This window comes from Aotus nancymaae, unplaced genomic scaffold (genome assembly GCF_030222135.1).
Source record: "Aotus nancymaae isolate 86718 unplaced genomic scaffold, 86718_ANA_hifiasm-v0.15.2.pri h1tg000038l, whole genome shotgun sequence".
Classification (NCBI taxonomy): Eukaryota; Metazoa; Chordata; class Mammalia; order Primates; family Aotidae; genus Aotus; species Aotus nancymaae.
In genome coordinates this window covers 7370633-7393892 of record NW_026988452.1, presented here as the reverse complement: position 1 = coordinate 7393892, position 23260 = coordinate 7370633, and the positions used below count along the sequence as shown (strand labels likewise).

Genomic DNA, 23260 nt, shown 5'->3' with positions numbered 1-23260 from the left:
CCATCACAGCACATTATTGTTGGTTATGGAACTGTGATCAGAATTTAGGTATGTTTCTGAGTATGCAACATGTAAAGTTTCTCATTACAAACGCACAAATATATTTGCACTCAACATTTGTGGGAATAATAGGGAATATGAGCCTCTGGTTGCCATTCCTAAGTGAGCTGAAGTCAAGGCTTTTGCTCTCTTGAGCATTTTGCTTGGCCTTACTACACTCTCAGCATTTTCCTCCCCAACTTGCTCCACTTTACTTGCTTAATTTGTTGAGCTATACAATATACAGGGGCAGTGCATGATCTGCACACATCTGAAGTGCAGACCTTAATACATTTTTGCATATGTGAAAATCTATGTAAACTTGACTCAGAATGAGACCTAGGCTACATCTAGTCTTCCCGTGGGTTTCCTCATGCCCTCCCAGACGTACTACTGTTCTGAATTCTATTACCATTGATTAGTTTTGCCTGATCTTGTAGGTAATAAATGAGATTTCACAGTAGATGCCCTTTTGTGACTGATTTTCTTTACTTAGAATATTGACTTAATTAGCTTAGTTCCCATAACAGTCTGTTATTGTAGGAATTGCATATGTACTTTTTTCACTAGAGTATTTCCTTCCCTCTGGGTCAGTTTTTAGATTTTTCTCACCTGTCTTGCTTTTTTTTTTTTTTTTTTTTTTTTCCTGAGACAGGATCTCACTCTGTCACCCAGGCTGGAGTGCAGTGGCATGATCTTGGCTCACTGCAACCTCCACCTCTTGGGCTCTAGTGACCCTCCTACCTCAACCTCCTGTGGAACCAGAGGTGTGCACCACCATGTCAGGCTAATTTTTTATTATTGTTTTCTGTAGACACAGGGTTTCGCCCTGTTCCCCAGGCTGGTCTTGAACTCCTGAACTCAAGTGATCTACCCACTTCAGCCTCCCAAAGTGACTGATTTCCTTTACTTAGAATATTCACTTAGTTAATTAGCTTAATTCCCATGTTATAACAGACTGTTCTTGTATGAATATCATACAACAGATTATAGGCATGAGCCACTGTGTCCGACCCCTTGCTCCCTTTTGTTGCAATTTTTTTTTCATATGATTGATGATTCTTGGTTGTTCTTTATTTATATTATTGAAGAATAAGGCTGTTCTTGTTATTTCCTCTGCCATCGTGCACTTCTCACCCTGGATAAGAATGGTCATGCAAGCCTTGTGTATCAGAACAATGTGTGGATTGAGAGGCTTTAGAACACGTGCTAGGGCAGAGCTCAGCATGCTGCCTCCACCATCTCCCTTATGCCAAGATGAGGAGGACCTTCCACTGAAATATCAACCCCATCCTGGGAGCCCTGTTCCTTCTAGGTATTTTCTCAGGCTTCTAGAGAATATTTCTCTGACTTCAGCTTGTAAACAAACATTCATACTGCTCTTTTTCCAATAGGGTTACAGGATTTACTGAAAAGGGAAGAAAAGTCTCACAAGTAGTTCCAGGAATAGTTTGCCAATCCATTTCCTCAAGTTCTGATGCTTCTCAGTATTTATCTGCCAATACTGGGTATTGCTTCACCTTGAAGCACGTCCTTCAACTCATCTGACTTCTCATGCATTGATTAATAATTTTCAGTTACGACTGGATTTTTTTTTCATCGTTACCCAGTTGTTCCATTACTTATTATGTAAAATTGGATAATTCACTTTAGTTATGTGGCATAATGAAAAGTGAATAGACTTTGAAGTCTTACTGACCAGGGTCATTTTCTACTTCTCTCACTTACTGTTTTTTTATTTGTGAATAAGTTGCTTGGTCCCCCTGAATCCTAATTTTCTTTTCTCTAAAGTGGAAATGAGAATGTACATCTGCAGGTTGTCAGGAGAGCTAAGATCACGCACGTAAGGTGTCTGTCACTGTGCTTGCCACATGGAAAATCGGTTTGTCTCTCCTTTACTCCCCCCTTCCCCTCATTTAGTGCACTTTGCTCTTCTCCTTTCAGTTTGTATTCCGTAATTATTCTAGAAATGACACTTCATTTTCTCTTCTGAAAAACAGAAAAATGATAGCTTTCTTCCTCACAGGAATTGTGTTGAGGCTCAAACAATGCTATTTTGTAAACCATAAAATACTCCTCAAAGACAAAGTGATACTATGATAATTAGCAATATTAATAATAGTAAACCATGCCATTATTTCATAAGGCAAAAGACTGTATATTAGCTTTTCCATTACAAGATGATTCTGTGATGCACTACTTTTAAATTCTAAAACCCCGTGTATCCTTGCTTATGCCTATTTCCTAGAAGTGAGTGAATGTATGTGTTATGTTACATTGCATATTTACTAGAAGAACTGATAATGATTCTGAATGAAAGCAAAATAAATGTATCGGTAAATAACTTGTGACTGCATGTAGCCAGAGGTGTGTAACTGGAAAGCAGTTCCAGTTCAGTGTATGTTATCTCACAGATGGCTGTGAGGTGCTGGGCAGAAAACATCTAGCTTTGTGAAGATTGCTTCTCCACAGGCCCCTCCACTGGTGCCTCCATCCACAGATACATTTAGCTTTGGCAAAGCTCCCTGTAGGTGGTCAATTTATTTGCTGCTTCTTAAATTGCTATGGGCTCCCACTGTCACCTAGCTTAAGTGATGGGTTACAAACAGTAAGGTCTTCACATGGGTGCAGGTTTGGGGTCTTAGATTTCCACCGCCTTGCCCCTTGACTTTAGGTTACTTTTTGAGTATCTGTCGGAGTGGTTCTTTATGCCAAAGGAGAGATTGAGAAGCTCGCCTGGACTAAGCTCTGACTCCGTTGCAGGCCAGCCCTTTGTGAATCCCGACGGAACTCCTGCAATATACAACCCACCCACCAGTCAGCAGCCCCTGCGAAGCGCCATGGTGGGGCAGTCCCAGCAGCAGCCGCCACAGCAGCAGCCCTCCCCGCAGCCCCAGCAGCAGGTCCAGCCACCACAGCCACAGATGGCAGGCCCTCTGGTCACTCAGGTAAGGGGCTGGTTGGAAGGCTGGGAAGGGAAGTACCCTGAGATGAAGGCTGCATAGTCCTCAGAGCAGCAGAGGATCAGGGAGAAGGGTATATCTTCCACTCGAGCCTCATAAATAAAACCTGGCAGCAGAGAGTTCTTTGCAGATTGACAGGATTTCATCTGGATTCGTAAGTTTAGATAGAGGTGAGTGCCCCATCCAGTAACTTGCAAGTTGAAAGCATGAAAGTAGGGAGAATAAATGATTTTTTTCTTTGGTCTAAATGTGTGCGTGTGTTTTTGTAATGTATGGAGGAGCCTCTATCAGAGACTGAACTCTAGGTCTTTGTGTCATCTTCCTCCCCCAGTCCTGTCACAGATCAAATGCTCATGTCTGCCAAGAGTCAGAACTGAATTCTTCATCAATGGGAAGAACGGAAATCAGTCAATTCCAAGGAGGACTGGCTGTTCCTACACACTCCCCTTAGAGAGATGAATTGCCACCCTCCTTTGCTGGGAAGACACACAGACGTGTCAATAGAAACCTTTAGGCTGCCAGAGGGAAACTCTTTCTAAATTTTTGATATTACTTCTTTGTTTTGGGACAGTATTTTCAGACCCAGAGGATGTAACCAACAATATCAAATGTACATCAATAACTTCTTTAAAAAAATCACTAAGTGCAAATGGGCCTCTCTCAACGATGTCTGGCTCTGTTCTTTCAGAGCCTTGACTTTTCCTCGGTGGCGGATTCTCCTGTCGAGTGCACTGAACCTAGAGAGCCTATGAAGGACAGGGGCATGCTTCTTGTGAGATTTCAACCCCAGGGCTTTTCTGTTACCTGATCAATTTTTTCTCTCCTCCTGTCTGTCCAGGGGCTGCAGGCTTCCTCCCAGTCAGTGCAATATCCAGCAGTCTCTTTTCCTCCCCAGCACCTCCTGCCTGTGTCTCCAACGCAGCACTTTCCCATGGTACTGTATTATGTGTATATTACTTTTTCCCCTAGGAGAGCATATTCACTGATTTTACTACTTTTCTGCACTGGCTGACTCTGGGTGGGTGCCCTGGGCTGACTGAGGGAATATGTGTGAATGCGTCGTTTCTAACCTTACAGCCCAGCTCTGCAAAACAATGGTTTCCTTTCTGTCATCTGTCTGTCCCATGCTGAGTGCTTCTGTGGTCTGGCACCCTTTTAAGAGTATACCAGCTAAGCAGGAAGTGAATGCCTTAAGTTAGAAATCAGGAGCAGAGAGATACAGGAATTTGGCAGGAGGGTTTGAGGAAGATCTCAAAGATGGCGTTGGGACGAGAACCATTATCACCCTGTGCTCCTGATGTAGGTGTCCCCAGGATTCCAGTCTCCCAATTTTCTTTCATTTTTTTTTTCCCTCAAGTCAGTAGGTCATTTTGAGCAACAGCTTAAAGAATGAGCATTGTGGCCGGGCACAGTGGCTCACACCTATAATCCCAGCACTTTGGGAGGCCAAGTTGGGCAGATCATGAGGTCAAGAGATCAAGACCATCCTGCCCAACACGGTGAAATCCCAACTCTACTAAAAATACAAAAATTAGCTGGGTGTGGTAATGTGCACCTGTAGTCCCAGCTACTTGGGAGGCTCAGGCAGGAGAGTCACTTGAACCTGGGAAGTGGAGTTTGCAGTGAGCCAAGATCATGCCACTGCACTCCAGCCTGACAACAGAGTGAAACTCCGTCTTGGGGAATGAATGAAAGAAAGAAAGAAAGAAAGAAAGAAAGAGAGAGAGAGAGAGAGGGAGGGAGGGAGGGAGGGAGGGAGGGAAAGAAAGAAAGAAGAAAAGAAAGAGAGAGAAGAAAGAAAGAGAGAGAGAGAGGGAAAGAAAGAAAGGAAGGAAGGAGGGAAGGAAAGAAAGCTCCTAAATTTCAGATCAGGCCAGTGAACAAATACTCCCTAATAGAGGAATATAATCGCACCCAGCCCATTGGTGATATAGATCCTGACTCCATCTTTGCAGCAGCACTGGGAGTGACGAGGATGAGTGGTTCTGCCTTATGGGTGCTTTCCAGAGGCAGATTCTGTGGTTGCTGCTGGGAAGACAAGCTGACCCTTCAGGACAGAATATCGAGCCTTCCTTGTATGCAACACCATCCTGAGGAGCCTGTGTGTTCAGTGGAAAAAATAAGAATTTGTTTCCATTGAAAGAGAAAGATTTGGATCAAAATTTTTGCCATCTCTGACCCTTGGGATGATTAATTGTTCTCTTGTTATGTTCTGGCTGAATAATTATTTTATTTTATTTTATTTCTTCCAAATTGTACTTCCCTTCTCTCCTGCAACTCCAAATATGTGTCCTGTGTCTTCCTCTCTTGTCACCAAACTGATCCCACAAATTCCCGCATTGATTTCCATGACTTGCAGAGAGACGATGTGGCAACACAGTTTGGCCAGATGACCTTGAGCCGGCAGTCCTCGGGGGAGACTCCTGAACCCCCATCAGGTCCTGTCTACCCGTCCTCCCTTATGCCACAGCCAGCCCAGCAGCCAAGCTATGTCATCGCCTCTACAGGCCAGCAGCTTCCTACAGGAGGATTCTCAGGCTCTGGCCCTCCCATCTCCCAGCAGGTCCTCCAGCCCCCTCCCTCACCACAGGGATTTGTGCAACAGCCTCCACCTGCACAGGTAGGTGTGCTTCCGCATGCCTGTGACCTACAGCTGATTTTTGATACATTTTGACCTTTATCTTTCTATGTAGAATGTAACCAGATTCAGTCCCTTTCTCATCTGTATTAATACTCCTCACCAACAGGAAGCAGTGCATTTTTCCCACTCATCAGTTGTTCAAAATTACAGGGCTCAGAAAGTGATTTGATTGAAACTGATCCAACTGCCCATGAAAACAACAGGGGAATATCCCATTTCCCAGGCTGCTGGTACAGAGACCATAAGAAAGCATTCTCTGCCATGCGATATTCTGCTCAGGGGATTGCCCAGGAAGGAAATGCCTTGGAAAAGGGAAAGGTCCAGACCTAGGGGACTTTCAACACTCTCTTGCCGCTACTCCAAAAATGTGTTCTTTCCTTTCTTATCAATTCATAAGCATTTTCTGGAGCTAATCTGGTGCTCCAGGCAGGAGCTCCTCTATGAATATAAAGGAGGAGGGTAAGCCGATATCCACAGTCCTTTTCTCTCCCTAAGGGAAAGCAGAGCTCATGCGTCTCTCACAGGTAGCCATTAATCATATTTAATTGACTTGAGCATGTAAGACACCACAGATCACTGATTTTTACTGTCTTCTCAAAGACTGATTATGTGTTACTGTTCACCACCAAACATCTCTGGTGCTCTCTTGGGTATCCCTTGCAGAATATTGGAAGTGATTACTGTCAAGATATAAAATGCACAGAGGCATTTTCTGGTCCATTTTCAAGTCACACAGATCCCAAGAAAATTCCATCCTAATTATGAAGTATTGCATTGGATGAGCTGTTAAAAGTGCAGCGTCACCTTCGTAGCATTTGTTTCACTGCCTTAACATCTTGAATAAATTATTTTCTTTTCAAGCCACACAAAACCCTCTACCATGAAATAATTGTCACTAAACTGTTCACTTTATTTTGAGTGATTAATTAATACTTCATCTTCAGTTGCCTTCTCTGTAATATCTCTTCACAAGTAGGATTTTAAAAGATGTGTAAAATAAGTTTAAGTTACAGGAGAAAGGGATTCATTAATATATCAATAATTTTACCAATAAATTAAATACTTCAAGCTTGATTATTGGGAAAAATATTTTAGCTTTTTTGGCCTAAAAAGCATTTAAGTGTCCTTGCTAATTTTTGCTGACAAACAAAATAATTAGCAGGATGTTTAATTAAATTTAAAAGAAAAAAAACATAAAATAAAAATTAGCCAGGTTTGGTAGCTCACATCTGTAATGCTAGCACTTTGGAAAGCTGAGGCAAAAGGTGTGCTTGAGCCTGGGAGTTCAAGACCAGCCTGGACAATATAGGGAGACTTCATCTCTGCAAAAAAATAAAAAATATATATAGCTAGGTGTGGTGACACATTCTTGTGGTTTCACCTATTTGGGAGGCTGAGGTGGGAGAATCGCTGGAGCCTGGGATGTCAAGGCTACGGTGAACCATGACGATACCACTACGCTCCAGCCCAGGAAACAATGCAAGACCCTGTCTCAGAAAATGAAATAAATAAATAAATATTTAAAAATGAAAGTCTTTCTTCGCTGAAGAGATTTTAATATTAATCAGCTGCAGAAGCAAAAACAATTCATAACCCTTGTTGTGTCTGTGACAGAAATACTTTCATTCCTTCTTCAGTAGGCTTAAGATAGAAAGAGAGGGAGGTATCTGTGGTTCATGATCAGTCTAGACATATATGAACTTCTTTTTGAAGAATCACAGATAAAGGTATAGGCTACAGACCACAGTAACTTTTAATTTAGTAAATGTTTTAAAATCTGATCACCCAACTATGGAACAATGAAAATAACTTAGTTCAGATTCAGCCCACAACCATATGTGGAAATAGATTAAATTTCTGCAGAAAATGAATCTGTATAATAAATGTGAAGGTCGATTTCATCTGACTCATCATGTGGGCTTCCTAAATGCCCACTGGAAAGGTGCAGTGGGAAACACATGGATGAGACAAAGAGGATTTGAAGAAGGAACATGGGAGAAGTGTGTATGTTTATAGTTTCTTCTTTCTTTTCCCTCCCAATCCACTCATTTTTAGATTCTCGATATTTTAACATGATTGATTGAACATATACATTTTCTCCCTTTTGGGCCATTCTTACCCCTTTCTCCCCTTACCTCTCTCCTTTCAAACCTTTCATGCTGATCTTTTAAAAGATTGCTGTTAACCTGGCTTCCTTTCCATCCTTTTTGATTGAGGATGAGGGTAGACCACGAGCTCATTTTCTTCATCTGGTTGGGGGTCATAGTTCCTAAGAACTGACCAAAGGGCCGCCTTGGAGTGGTGCTGGGTACAGTTAGCCAAACCTCTAGCACAGCTTGCAAAGGTATCACAGAAGCTCTGTCTGGGGAAAAGAACAGAAACAAAACCAACAACAAAACTGAATGAATAAAAAATCTTTTTTACATGCTTGTAACTATAAATTCCTTCGTTCCTGAGCGTATTTTATGTTTTATATTGAACATAGGAGGGAGATCAAGGAATAGATACCACATTCATGAGCTTACATTTAATCGAGACAGAGTCTTTTCTAAAGGAACAAAATGTTATTTCCTAAAAGACATGTAGATATAAATGCTGACAAATAAATTAGATGATAGTTGTTCTTATTCTTACTATTGGGAGGCATCTGATGCATAATGGTAGTCATCTTTAATAGCAGCACAATTTGCCAGAGTATAGCTAAATGCTATTATTACTCCAGAATTATTTGTTTTTTTTTTTATTGTTATAAACTGCCTGACAAAATAAGAGAAAAGTGGTAAGCTCAAATCACTGTGGATAAGGTATGCAATGAATTAGTTGTCAGCTACTGACCCAAGATTGCTTTAGACTCATTCAGCCTCTTGCCCTTGAATATCCTTATATTATATAACCACAGCTATAATTCACCATGATTCCATGAAATTGCAGAGTTACAAGAGTTACAGATTCACACAGATTGTTATATTTTGTTCCCACTTTATCCTCAGGCAGTAAAATATGTTACATATGTTTCAATCGCAACACTGAAATAGAAGAGTGCTTCTTTTGTGACCCGAGCAAATCAGAAAACAAAATAACCACGAAAATCACAGTTCTCAAATAATTGGCTTGTAATGTTGTTCTGTGTAGCTCATGTTTGTAGGCTGTCTACTTGGGTACCTCAGTTGTCATTTTAGAGAATATAATAGGAGAAAACTCAGAGGCCTGGAGAGGGAAAATCATTAATTAAGATTAGTAAGAAAGTGGTCTCAATATAAATGACCTGAGGCAGTCAAAGAAGTCTAACAGATCAGGAAACCTTTGATTTGGATCATAATCAAGTAGTCAGAATACTTTTATTCATTCTCAGTCATAAGAAAGTTAAGAAGGTAGCATAAACGGGATTTTTAAAATCTTATTTCCCCTTTTAGATTGAACATACATGTTTTTGAATAGTGTTATGTCCCAGTCATTCTGCAATGTGCTTTAATAGGCTACTGTATTTCATAATTGCATTCTCTGCTCCTTTTAGGCTAGAGATCAGCAGTTTTCATGTCTCACCTCTGTTTTCCATTAGAAAAGCAATTCAAGTTATATATAATATTTAAAATGTAGGTTTTTATTGTTGATGATAACTGTCTTACTCTCTCTTGTTTCATCTAAAAAACCCACAAAAGGCTTGTTTTAAAACAACCATTTTGTGATCACAACTAGGTCAGCAGTTGAGCAGGATTTATCACAGATGGCTCACCTCTGCTCCGTGTGGCTGGGGTGACTTGACTGAGGCTACCCCCACATGCCTGGAACTTGAGGGTAACCAGTCAATTAGAGGTACCTGTTCCACACAGGGCCTCTGCAGAATAGTCTGGACTTCTTTATCTCTCTGCTGGGTTCCCCACCTACAGGCGTGGAAGCGGCAAGTCTTCTTTAGGATCAGGCTTGAAAGTTTCAGACATCATTTCTGCCTCATGGCATTGGTCAAAGAAAGTCACAGAACCAGGTCAGATTGAAGGTCTGGGGAATGGATTTTACCTCTTAATGGGAGAAGTAGCATGCCCATTCACACAGGCATGGGAGAAGTTTGTGGTGGCCATCTTCACAACCCACCACAATTACAAGACGAAAACATAATTTATGTTTAAAAATTTACATGACCGTTCTCATTCTCTGCTTTCTTCCCCCTTTCTTCCACAGATGCCTGTCTATTATTATCCGTCTGGTCAGTACCCTACCTCAACCACACAACAGTACCGGCCCATGGCCTCAGTTCAGTACAATGCCCAGAGGAGTCAGCAGATGCCACAGGCAGCACAGCAAGCAGGTACTTGGAATCTGTTTCCCATTTTCTTCTCAACCCAGTTATTTTTGCTGGTGAATCTTGTACTCTTTGGATGAGTGTTCAAGCTTGGCAGTTTAAATCAGCACATGTCCTCTACCCAGAGAAGATAACAAAGCTTTGATTGACTCCATGTGGAAAAGTAGCAGGTAGGAGAAGGGGAAGCACACATCAGACTAGCATCCCTGGCATGCATGCTAAACAGTCTACGTGAATTACTTTTTGATCCTTCTTCCGTTAAAGCAGAAAGTCAACCACATTCTTACCTTTCTAGTTCAGATCTTCTTTTAATTTTTTTTTTTTCATTTTCAATTTGAAGAGAGTGCTTTCCTCTGTGCTTAAGGCTAGGGAACCAAATTAGGTTGTTTTAATACCGTGCTAAAAGATACTGCCTTTAGAAGAAGGCTACTGAGAATGCAGCGTGTCTCGGTGGAACTGTGACTCCATCGTTCACTTTCATGATGGCCACATGCCTCCTGCCCAGAGCCCGGCAGCCACTGTGCAGTGGGAAGGGGGGCCGATACACTGTCCGAGAGTGAGTAGCAGGTCTCACAGTGAACCGGTCTCTTTCCCTACTGTGTCACACTCCTAATGGAATGCCGTTGCCCAGAGAGCAGCAGGAACCCGACAGGGCTGAGTGACTTGTGCTAGGGAGAGGTTTGTGTCATTCCTGCTGGCCAAACTGCGGGAAAAACTGCTAATTGTCATGCTGAAGACCGCCTGACGGGGAGACTCTGCCTTCAGTAAGTAGGTCATGTAAGGAGCACGTGCTCCTTGCTGCTGCTCGTAGATACCTGCTTTGTGATCTGATTTCTACACTGAATCTATGTTATGTATATGTAATGTGTACAGATACATGTATGTAATATATACACAATGTGTACTACTTTTATAAGCTCTGAAAAAAGTGCAGTTCTTGCCAAGGATCAGCACCAATCACAGACACCCTAAGAATACTAATGCTGACACTGCTAGCATCCTGTCAGATTGGAGAAAAAATTAAATTCCTCCGTCTGTGGATGGCTACATGTTCTTTGGTTTATCTCATGGCCTATTTAAAGTCTGTGGGAGAAGAATTAGAGAAACCTATATCCTCCCGCCAGATTTTGTCTTGTTTCAGCACTGCGTTAGTTTGGGGAAGAATATATTTGACCTCTGAATTCACTTCAGACTTTTACAGTGTTCTGAGAACACTAAAGGGTTTCAAATAACTAGCTATTTTAAGAAAATCACTTGGCAGTATTTTCTCTGACTTGTGGAAAATGTTATTATCTCTATCGTTTTGGTGGTGACTGTGCATCAGTTCAGATATATGCTATAGCAATGTATTGCTTGCATTCTGCACTATCTTATTTTATGTTAATGTTGATTGAAAGATTAATTTATAATCTTGAGGATCTTGGTTTAGAGGTTATGGGGAAGTTTTCTTCTTGGTTACCAATGGCTTTAGAAGAAGAGAGATGCAGCTATCTAATTATAATGATTTTTTATTAGATTTGGTGCCCTTGTGTGACAATTTTAAAAGGATTATTTCAGTCTTGTGGTAGAGTGTCATCATAGAAAGAAACGCAGTTACAAAACATGCTGGAATCCACTGAACCTATAAACTCTAGATCTATGTGAGGGGATGAGAAAGTTAGATGAATATGCTAACTGGGCAATAGAATTAGATTTCAAAAAAGTCTAGGCCTCCCGCACTGACTTCTACATTGCTTTTTCTCCTCTTCACTAACTTCATTAGTAGATGTCAAAACAAGAGACAATATGTGAGACATTTTTTACTGTTTCATAAAACACAATGGGAGAACTTAGGGATGTGGAAACACCCTTCCCCATCCAGTTAGAGAGACCTAACTGGCTCCAGCTACATTCCATGGCAACCTGGTGGCTTTTGTTTGTCACATGTTCCCACATCACCACAAAAATGACACTCCTAAGGCGAGATTAATAACACTGTAATGAGAAGCGTGCACTCTAGAGCAGCATCAACTCAATATAGAAGCAAGGCAGTGCCTAGGGTGTCAAGGAAGTGGGTGTCAGTTAATGCAGCCTGTACAGGGTGAGGAGGTGAGAACAGTGAAATGATCATGAACAACATTGTCCCCAGAAATGATGGCATTAGTGTACACATGCAGACTGAGACCTTGGAGCTCTCAGTTTTTGTGACCACCACACTGGACACCTGGCCTAAAATCCCAACACAGTTTCCACTACAGTGCTGAGTGTATCCAGTGTTTGGGGAAGCAGATGGTGTTCCCTGACCTTACAGAGAATCGCTTCTGCTAATAAAATCCAAGTAACCCAGCCCACATAATGGCTCTTTGAGAGTCCGTAGAGGCTCTGGGTCCTACAACTGGGAGGTGTTTTGTTAAGCCTAGTGAGACTAAGAGAAGCTTTCCAAATGGACATGACAGTCATTTGTGAGAGCAGCTCTCTGTTGATGGACTATCTCATAGAAGAAAGAGCCTTTTTAGATAATTATAGAAGTTAAATTTTCTGGAGTAACTAGAAGATAAGACTTCTCCATCTTTAAGTCAAACTATGGGCTACTGTCAGCCTGTCACCCTCCCACAGTGATGTTTTGACTTGTTCTTCCTCCTGCCTCCTGCAGTTGGGTGTCTTAAGATCTGACCCTCTTCCATCTTCATCTGATACTGACACCAGATTGTGTCATAGCATCCTCAGCTGTCACGCAGTTAAATATTAGAGTGGGACAGAATTATGTCAGTTAAAGCCAAATGAGATTTTAATCTGAATTTGCTTCTTGGCACTGTTCTTAATCTCTATTTAATTGCAGTAAAAAGCATCTCTTCCTTTTCCCATGCTCTTGCCAGAATTGAAATCTCTGTCAGTTACTCCATATTTTCTAGGATGCAAAACTACATAGTTAATTTTTATAAGGTGAGCTGGATACTCTATTATTGATTAAACAGGGCACCTGTGTTTCCCTGAGGCCCAGTAGGGAGACATAAGTTATTTATTCAGGTGATTTTATACTATTTATCCAATCAGCATGTAGTAAAAGGCCCTAAGTATGTGGAAGAGAAAGCCTATGTGGGCGGTGATTATAAATAAAGAACACTAATGTTGGGGCCGGGCGCAGTGGCTAACACATGTAATCCCAGTACGTTGGGAGGCCTAGACCGATGGATCCAAGAGTTCGAGACCAGCCTTATCAACAGAGTGAAACCCTGTGTCTACTAAAAAACACACAAAAATTAGACGGGCATTGTGGCTGGTGCCTGTAATCCCAGCTACTCGATTCTATTCAAGAGACTTGCTTGAACCTGGGAGACGGAGGTTGCAGTAATCCAAGATGGCACCATTGCACTCCAGCATGAAAGACAGAGCAAGACTCTGTCTCAAAAAACAAAAACAAAAAACAAAAAACAAAACGCTAATGTTGAGAACATTTGGAGAAATCAAATGGCAGAGTTACAAAGTGATATTTGGAATTTGTAACTACATTTGTGAGAAAAATAAAAGCCTTCAATTTACAAATATCTCCAACAGAAGAATTTGTTTATTGCCAACCTGAGGTTATCAGGTACCTCCAATAGTGGGGAGACAGTTTTCTTTCTGAGGGAATTATTGATAACCCAAGTCTGTGTAGAAGAGCAGTTATCAGGATAGGTGCACTACCTCGTGCCTATAATCCCAGCACTTTGGGAGGCTGAAGTGGAAAGATTGCTTGATCCCAGGAGCTCAGACCAGCCTCAGCAACATGATAAGACCCTATCTCTACAGAAAATAAAAAATTAGCCAGGCATGGTGGTGCTTGCCAGCATTCCCAGCAACTTGGAGGAGTAAAAAATCACTAGGATAAAGAACTTACGTCTCCCTACTGTGCCTTAGGGGAACTCAGGTGTCCTATTTAATCAGTAGTAGAGTGTCCAGTTCACCTTATAAAAATTCATTGTGTAGAATTTTAAGTCATGATGTGAGAGAATTGCTTGAGCCTGGGAATTTGAGACTGCAGTGAGCCATAATCGTGCCATTGCACTCCAGCCTAGGTGACAGAGCAAGACAAGAGAAAGAGAAAGAGAAAGAAAAAAGAAAGAAAGAAAGAAAGAAAGAAGGAAGGAAGGAAGGAAAGAAGGAAGGAAAGGAAGAAGGAAAGAAGGAAAGAAAGAGAGAGAAAGAAAGAAAGAAAGAAAGAAGGGAGGGAGGGAGGGAAGAAAGGAAGGAAGAGAGAGAAAGAAGAAGGAAGGGAGAGAAAGAAAGAGAGAAAGAAAAGAAGGAAGAAAGAAAGAAAGAGAGAAAGAAAAGAAAGTTATTAGGTTATGGCTTGTTTGTAAAAAGAATGTAGTTTTAAAATCATTCTATGTTTGAAAGACTTATCAGTGTTCAGATATTGAAAGGAAGTGCTGATAAACATTCATTCCTTAATGTTTTAAGTTTATTTTAGTAGTTAATTATCATGCCATTTTTAGTTAGTACCTGTGTTGCTATAGTTTTATTCTTGTTGAAAAACATATTGAAGGCCACAAAAATATTAGCAATCATTACATCTGCCATTGATTCGGGATCTCTTATGGGCTAGTTTAATCACTATCACAAGTTTACAAGGGAAATATTGTGTGCCTTCTTTGCAAATAGGTGAAACTATTGCTCAAGGAGGCAAAATAAGCTATCTTGGGTCTCAAGGTTAACTGTTGGGGAAAAGCACCCAGGCAAGACTGGTATTATGCCCATGTGTTAAGCATTTTATTGGGACAACTTAAACACAATTACTAGTTTTGCCTTTATATGCGAACATGGATGATCATATACAAACTGGCACGTGGGAAATAAACCAGCATGCCCATGTTACAGAGGTAGGCAATATTTAATTAATCGTTGAAGAACACAGGTTGACCTAAAAGCAGAAAATACAAGAGCCTTGTACTTCTGCCTCTCTGCTGAGCATGGGGTTCCATACTACTTTGTAGAGCTGAACAATAACAACAAATGGCAGAAAGCAGCTGAGACATTTACATTCAGATCACATATTAGAAAGGAAAATAAAACAAAAAACACTTCCTCTTAGATGGTTTCCACCTCCAAATTTCCTTTGAAATTTGACGTACAAAGAAGCATACTTAGCATCAGTCTCAGCTCTCCAAAAACTTGGTCATTCCTAAAAGCAACAAAAATGAACCTATGAAGTCCTAGGTGTGTTCCTAAATGTGAATTGGGGGAAGAATTTTGGTTTAGTGTCAGAATAACACTAGCCTTATAAAATGAGTGGGAAAGTGTTCCTTCTTTTTCTATTTTTGGAAAGAGATTGTATAAAACTGGTGCTAAATCTTCTTTAAATGTTTGGTAGAATTCTCCAATAAAACCATTTGACCCTGGAGATTTTCAGAAACATTTACTTAACTTTCTATTTTAAGATACTTTCTGGAGCTGTAAATTATGAGTTAATTTTTTATGGTTATAGTATTCATATGATGTATTTCATCTGTGCTTAGTTTGGGTAGTTTGTGATCACTAAGGACGTGGTGCGTATCTTCTAAGTTGCTGAATTTAGCCGTATAAAACTGATAGTTGTATTTCTTTACTATCTTTTTATAGCTTCAGGATATGTTGTGATATCCTAATTTATTCCTGATATAGATGATTTTTAACTTCTCTCTTTTTATTTTTGTCAGTTTTGCTGGATTTATCAATTTTGTTGATCTTTTCCAAGAACTAGCTCTCTATTTCATTGACTTTTTTCTCTACTGTTTTAGATTCAATTTCATTGATTTCTGACTTATCTTTATTATTTTCTTCCTTCTGTTAATTTTAGGTTTATTTTGCTGTTTTTTGGTGGTTTCTTGAGATAAGAAGTTAGATTTTCAATTTGAGATCTTTTCTCTTTTTTAATATAAATATTTAATGCTGTAAATTTCCCTTTCAGTCCTGCTTTAACTGTGTCCCATAGATTTTGATGTGCTGTATTTTCATTTTCTTTCATTTGTATATATTTTTAAATTTTCTTTGAGACCTTGTCTTTGGCCCATGGATTATTTAGAGGTGTGTTGTTTAACACTCAAGTGTTTGGAGATTTTCCTTTTGTCTGTTATTGATTCTAGATTGTTTTTATTACAGTTTAAATAACATATTCTGTATAATTTCAGCTCTTATAAATGGTTGAGGTGGTTTTATGGCCCGTGATATAGCCTATTTAGGTGAATGTTCCATAAGCACTTGAAAACACTGGGCATTCTGTGGTTGTTGGGTAGAATGTTCTATATATATATCAGCCAGATCAGGTTGGTTTATTTTGTTCTTCAGGTCTTCCATATTTTTTCTTTTTTTATATTTACAGTTCCATCCATTGCTGAGAGGTAAATATTCACAACCCCAACCATAAGACTTTTTGAAGCCCTGGAATGAATTTCAAGGCAAACGTTGCCTCCAGTGTCCCTGACAGGCAAGGACAGAGGAAGGACTTAGTTTTTCAGACCATGTTATCTTTCAGTTCCTTTTGCAATTGAATAAGACATTTCATCACCTTAAAAAAATGTTAACATTTTATAAAAATAGTGTGGAAGGTAAAGGTCCTCTGTACAGTAAGTGGGCTTTGGGTGAGCTGTTCCTATGAGGTGCTGCCTGCATCTGTCACTTGCCAGGCTTTCAGCCCTGTGACTTAATGCCAGTAATAATAATTTAGGTTTAGGTAGAATTATGAAGACGACTGTTTACAAAGGACAGTTCAACAATTACGCCTTCTTAATAGACCAGGAGGATCTGTATTCTTGAATGCTGTGAGGATAGAACAATACAAAATCAAGACAGCTACATGGCAGAGTACGAAGGGTAAAAAAGAACATGAGGAAACCTTAAATTAGATTAGGTTATAACTGCAGCAAATCTTTTGGTATGGATTCTGAAACTGTAGAGATGTGTCTCACCTCTGCTTTATAAAATCCCTTTTCTTTTCTGCCCTCCCCACTCTCAGCTATCTGCTGAATGATTCATTTTGTGTAAAAAGCAGTTTCATAGAGCATTTTCCATTAAAATGTTTTACTTTTGAAATTACAGTTCAGGAGGAAGCCATGAAAAAGAAATCCTAAAAATGCACAGTATTGCAAAACCCCATGCAGCTTTTATGGGGCTCTCTTTAAGCTGATTTAATGTACCTCTGTTCTGCGTGAGTAAGTGATGCTCCAATCTGCCTTGAAATAGCAGAGTTGGAATCTCTCATGGAAGACAATAGTGGAAGTCTTTGGAATTTCTTGGAAGGTCTTTACTCACTCCTATCACTTACATTTAAGACAAACCTCACTTTGGACTTTGTCTGCTCAACAGCCAGCATGAGATATGACTACTGTAAATATAAATGGAGTTTAAATACTTAATTTTGCTAAATTAGGAAATTGAGGCTAGAAGGCCAGTCTCCTGTCCAGTGCAATCTCTCTTGTCAGAGCCAGTGAGGAGCTTCTACCACTTTAGCACTTACAGATTTAATAACAGATACAGATTTCAGAAACTCAGCAAGCTTATTCAGACAGTCTGACAAAGTTTGATTTGTCAGATTCTGCCCTGTCTATGTGAACTCAAAACCATTTAATACCTGCAAGTTGTAAAGAGAGCACACAAACAAGAGAAAACAATATCTCAACAATTTGGAAATATGTTATCACCCATGCCCACTCATAAGAAAGCAATTAGAGAGTCTTCAACTCTCAGAGTATATATTTCCTCCCAGATAGAGAAGGTGGAAATGAGCCCTACAATAGGCTTCCTATTTGTTCAGTTAATCAGAGAACCTAATGATGGATGCAGACAAATCAGGTTGCAATGGACTAAAAATACATGCAAATAAAAAACATAGAAAAGAATGGTGAGGGAAGAGGAAACCAGGTCAGGGAATGTGTATCCTGTTTGTTTTATTTTGCTGACTGATATGATGATAACAGTATCAATCAAGAATCTGCAGACAGCACTCTGACCTTTGGGATCTAGATGCCATTGGATCAAACCTGTATTCTACATCTGAGGAAATCGTGTGTGTTTAAAGAGTTCTTTGGAGAAGAATTGTGAAGTTGGAGGGGGTCAGCCTGTCAGAAATATAAACTTTAAAATAGGCCAGTTTTTGTTTCCCTCTGGTACAAAATTCAAAATGCCTTTCAACTCTTTAGTTATAGTTCTTCAATCCCTCTAGCTCTCCTGTACACAAATCAACTCTAAGTCTCTGAAGAGTTCTAAAAACATCTTGCAAATGCTATCCCCAAGCCCTCTCGTAGGAGAGAGAAGGTTACTATAGCCATGGCTCCTCAAACTTTAATGTGCATGTAAACCCGGATCTTGTTAAAATGCATTTCAATGCAGAAGTTCTGGAGTGTCTTGAGATTCTGCATTTTTAGCAAGCTCCCAGGTGATGCTGGTGCTACTGGTCTACTCTTTTGAGAGCAATGCAATAGTTAGTACATTTTTATTCATGGCCAGCTCATATACAAGCTGTTGCAAAGGGAAGGGACCCACCCAAATTCATTATTTGATTTGAGATTATTTGTATTAGGCACAATTCCAATATTTCATAGTTAACATATCTAATCTCATGAATTAAAGCTAGTATTTAGAATTAATATGCTAATGTTTACAAATCCAAATTTTAAGAACAGATATGAATCTGTGACTCCATTACATAGTAGACACTCATAAATGAATAAATAACGTGTACATATTTCACGTGTACACATTTTAAAATGTGTGTGTGTGTGTGTGTGTGTGTGTGTGTGAGAGAGAGAGAGAGAGAGAGAATATTCATTTTAGCCAGTTCTCTTGGTGGTTTATTTTTCCCTTGTGGAAAGTATGATGTTTCAGGTAAAGTTGTTGTGTGAATATTTAAAAGGCGAAAACAGAAATCTCTCAACCATCTAATTCAACTATAAATAAGAGCAAAACTGATTTAATATTATGAAATCAAATAGAACAACAGCCCAACAAATCAATTCATGCCAACAAATGAATATACACGTTTTGTTTTTCAAAGTTCAAACACTTAAGGAATATGTCTCAGACCCTTTGGGAGACTTTCAAAGGTATAGTATGTTTCAGTATCGGTATGCCTAGCGATTTGAGAACTTCTACAAATTTAAAATAATAATGCTCCCATCAAAGCTCAATTTAATTGTTTAGATGGCAGGAAATAACCAGGCTGTGAAAATGTATCTCTGTCACCCTTTGCTCCTGGCAGCTCTTTGCTTCAATCATTTTAGCTTACTCTTGAATGTATAATAGTGAAATGGACTTAGTGGCATAGCTGGCAGGAAGGTATGATTTTCTGTGGAACATGTATATTTGAAAATAGACCAAAGCCACAATTCCTTTTCTGATAGTTCTGCATAGAAATTCAATAAATAGCAAGGTGTTTAGCTTTTTTGTTTCTTCTTTTAAAAGTAACGTTTCTGATATAATAGCGAGCTGTTAGTATTAATAGCTCCAAGTAGGAAATAAGGTTATTGTCTCTTTGATGTTGTTCTGAAACACATTTGGGTTGGGGCAAAATGTACCTTAACGGAATCTGCGAATTTATTTAACCAAAGCAGTTGAGTAAGGTTGACAGTGAATCCAATATTTTTAGCTTGACTGATTAATGTAATTGTCAATTTAATTGAGGTAGTACATTTTTCTCATTCTCTTTACTCATTCTTAGTGGTTATGCTATTCTTCACCTGAATTGTTTTTGCTCCTTGGGGTTGGCTGGAGATGGGGAGAAGGAGCATCAGAGCTAAAAAAAGAATTTGGAGTACTGGTATGACCAATAAGATACATTAATTTATACACAGTAGGATTTTGCCTTTATATTTTAATTTGCCTTCCCTAAGATTTGACGATTCTTGAAAATGATGTATTGCATTAATTATCCTACCTATAATTTACATACATTTTAATATTTAAAGTCCATTCATCTTTCTATTTTTGTATTTGAGAAAATAGGTATAACTAATAACACTCAGAGAAGCAATGCAGAAGTTGTTACACTTGACAGCTCTAAGGACATGATTTATACTTTGGATGTCTGCATTATTATATTTCCAAAAGCAGAGGGGTGAGTTATGAAAGTGTCGTATGAAGATTTAATTGTCTGATGTCTGTTAACATCAGTGGGAGGAGTCACATGGATAAATCCTTGCGGAACATGCTGTTCTGAAAATATTAGTCTGAAAAAGGTTTCTCTGGAAATGTTCATGTGTTTCTTTCATTAATTGGTCTAATTATTCCATTTACAAAAATAGGAATGAGAAGTATTACACTGGGATTAAGAGAAAAATTAACATTATTAAGAGCAATAAAAAGAATCGTGCTATTTTTAGACCTAAAAATCTTACACATTCCCCAAATGATATAGATGGCCAGGTTCTCTCTGTCCCATAGGAGGTTATAGTGAAAGGAATTTGTTCAGCACATTTGCAGTAATTGTTTAGCACTTTGTATTCTACGTGATTTTGAGTGTTTACATTTTCATTCGTTATGCAGTTAAGTACTGCTGGCATTATTAGAATTTCTGCTTTTCTGTAAAGATGGAAAGTAAGACAAATTGTAGTATTATCTGTTTTCTTTACTATACAAAAGGAAATGGAAAGCAGTCGTTTGTAAAAACAGAAAGAAAAAGGAGATTTGGATTAAAGATGGTGAGAAAAGAAAGGTGGCAAGTAAAGCATACACATATGCGTGATTGAAAACTCTAACGTCTTAAGAAAGAAATTTGAATGCTTAAAAAAAATAAGAGCCTGTAATCCCAGCACTTTGGGAGGCCGAGGCGGGTGGATCACGAGGTCAAGAGATCAACACCATCCTGGTCAACATGGTGAAACCCCGTCTCTACTAAGAAATACAAAAAATTAGAGGGGTATGGTGGCGCGTGCCTGTAATCCCAGCTACTCAGGAGGCTGAGGCAGGAGAATTGCGTGAACCCAGGAGGCAGAGGTTGCGGTGAGCTGAGATCGCGCCATTGCACTCCAGCCTGGGTAACAAGAGCGAAACTCCGTCTCAAAAAAAATAAAAAAAAATAAAAAAAATAAGAAACAAAATAACCCTAAAAAATCCAAACTACTTTTTCCAAGAGTCTGATTTACCTGATTATTTAACTGAATGAAATCTTGACCCTCCCTTTTTCTTTTCTCCTTCTCTTACTTCTTATTAACTTTTTGCCAGCAACTTCTGCTCTCAGTTGTCACCTAGATCTATGAACTACCATGATTTTCAGTCCCTCATCTCTTTGAAAGCACGTTAAAAAAAAACAGACATAAAAAAACTTCTTCATTGTCTCTACCTCCTTCCCAACTCGGTCTGTTTTCTCATTGTATTTTCTATCTTTAACTCTTGCTCTACACAAGTTCTCTGCAACTCTCTTTATGCTCTTTCTTTCTCCTTATATTAAATAAAATTTGCACTTCAAATTCAGGGTGCTGCTCATGTCATGTTTTAGTTGTCTGCATTTTTCTCTTTATCAATTCTTTTTCTTTCTATTCTGCACATGTCTCTCTGTTATGAGATAGGACACTTCATGATTCCAGAGACAGCGTCAATCTAGCAGTCAAATAATGATGAAGAATTCGTGGATTTTCTTTTTTTCTAGTCCGATATCACAAAGAGTACCACACTAGTCCCTGTTCACCTTGGTATCCCTAGAGCCAACATAAATTTGGCCCTTAGGATTTGTGACTTCACTGAGAAATTAGTTGTGATAAAAGAGTAAAGAGCATCTTGAGTAGTGTTATTTCTATCTGGCTTTCCAAATTCAGCGATGTAGTGGTACCCATGGGAAAATTATAAGGCTTTCGGATGGTGTTTAAATTTTTCATTCCCAAGAAGTTCACGTTTGCTTGAAAACCTTGGTGGTATTCCAACTTTGAATAGAAAGCAGTTTGAAAATTGCTGAACTTGTGAGGCACCGTCTCAGAAGTAAGCAGCCCTGAAAGATGCTGCTTTTTAAAACTCTTTCTTCATTCTACTGTCTTTAGACAGGACTGCTTACTTCTGGGACACAAATACAAATTCAGCAAAACCAATCTGCATGGGCTCATTTTACTCATTACATCCTGGTTTGTCTCTTCCCCAGACCATCAGCATAAGATTAAAGTTTTAATCACCCCCTTCTGCTCTGAAATACCATGAGCCCTCCTGTCCAAATGAGTGGCACGTAAGTGTAATGGTTCCACAGCAACAATCGCTGTGACCCAGGGAGACTACAATACTGTCTGTAACTCATTGATTTTGTATAATTTTTTTTTTGAGGCCAAGTCTCACTGTTGCCAGGCTAGAGTGCAGTGGCACGATCTTGGCTTACTGAAACCTCTCTCTCCTGGGTTCAAGCAATTCTCCTGCCTCAGCCTCCCAAGTAGCCGAGACTACAGGCACGCATCACCACACCCAGCTAATTTTTGTATTTTTAGTAGAGCTGGGGTTTCACCATGTTGGCCAGAATGGTCTCCATCTCTTGAGCTCATGATACACCCACCTCAGCCTCCCAAAGTGCTGCGATTACAGGCATGAGCCACCACGCCTGGCCAAGTTAGTATAATTCTGAAAGGAATACTGTAACTTATCACTCTGTTTAGGGCCTATGCAAGTGACACTCTGATAAGTGGGTTCACTAGTTGGTTCAGTTGTTATCGTATGATTCCATGACTGAGGCATATTTGCACATCTGGTCATTGGGAGAGTATGTTACCAACATGCAGTAGCCTTCCCATTTACACTCCTGTCCAAAGCCACGAAACCACCACAGACCTTCCTCATGCTTTCATTTAGGTGCTATTCACAGTTGTCAGCCAATCCTTCCTGGTGGCAGTGATAATTTTGATGGCCCTTCAGTGACTCGCACCAATCCCTAATCATGGGAAGATGTCAGCAGACATCATGATTCCCACACTATTTTTTCAAGGTACCTAGAGACTTGTAATTACTGCTTCCGGGATTGTTTGTTGTTGTGATTGTCGTAATAGGTCCAGCACAATTGCACCCTTTATAAGCCACTGTGTGTCATAGTTGTTCTGAGAATAAAAAATAAATGGCAGAAAGAAGGTCCAGATTAAAATCAAAAGTACATCTTGCAGAATGCAGGATATTGCCGTGGAACACACATTTGGAGTATTGTAAGAATATGCAGTAAAATCTGTCAAGTTAGCTCCAAGTAGCTTTGCATGAATTTTTGTTTCCTAAGGAAAACAACTTATTAACAAACATCACTTTCGTTACTCATTTATGCATGGGCAGTGTTAAATAGACAGGGGTGTGATAGTATGATACAGAGTTCAGAGGGTTTGAAGTGAGTTTCAGTGAATTTTCTGTTTTTTGGAGACAGGGTCTTTCTCTGTCACC

General features: G+C 39.5%; 1 protein-coding gene across 18 annotated transcripts in view; it reads left to right on the top strand.

The window, feature by feature from the left end:
• Positions 1-23260, top strand: part of ARPP21 (cAMP regulated phosphoprotein 21) — a 159377-nt gene that overhangs the window by 96893 nt on the left and 39224 nt on the right. For all 18 annotated transcript variants that reach the window (XM_064360172.1, XM_064360170.1, XM_064360164.1 and 15 more), the window contains 4 exons: positions 2803-2987; positions 3841-3936; positions 5362-5622; positions 9820-9946. In XM_064360172.1, the coding sequence (XP_064216242.1) occupies positions 2803-2987; positions 3841-3936; positions 5362-5622; positions 9820-9946 (669 nt within the window). The remainder of the gene's footprint in view (positions 1-2802; positions 2988-3840; positions 3937-5361; positions 5623-9819; positions 9947-23260) is intronic.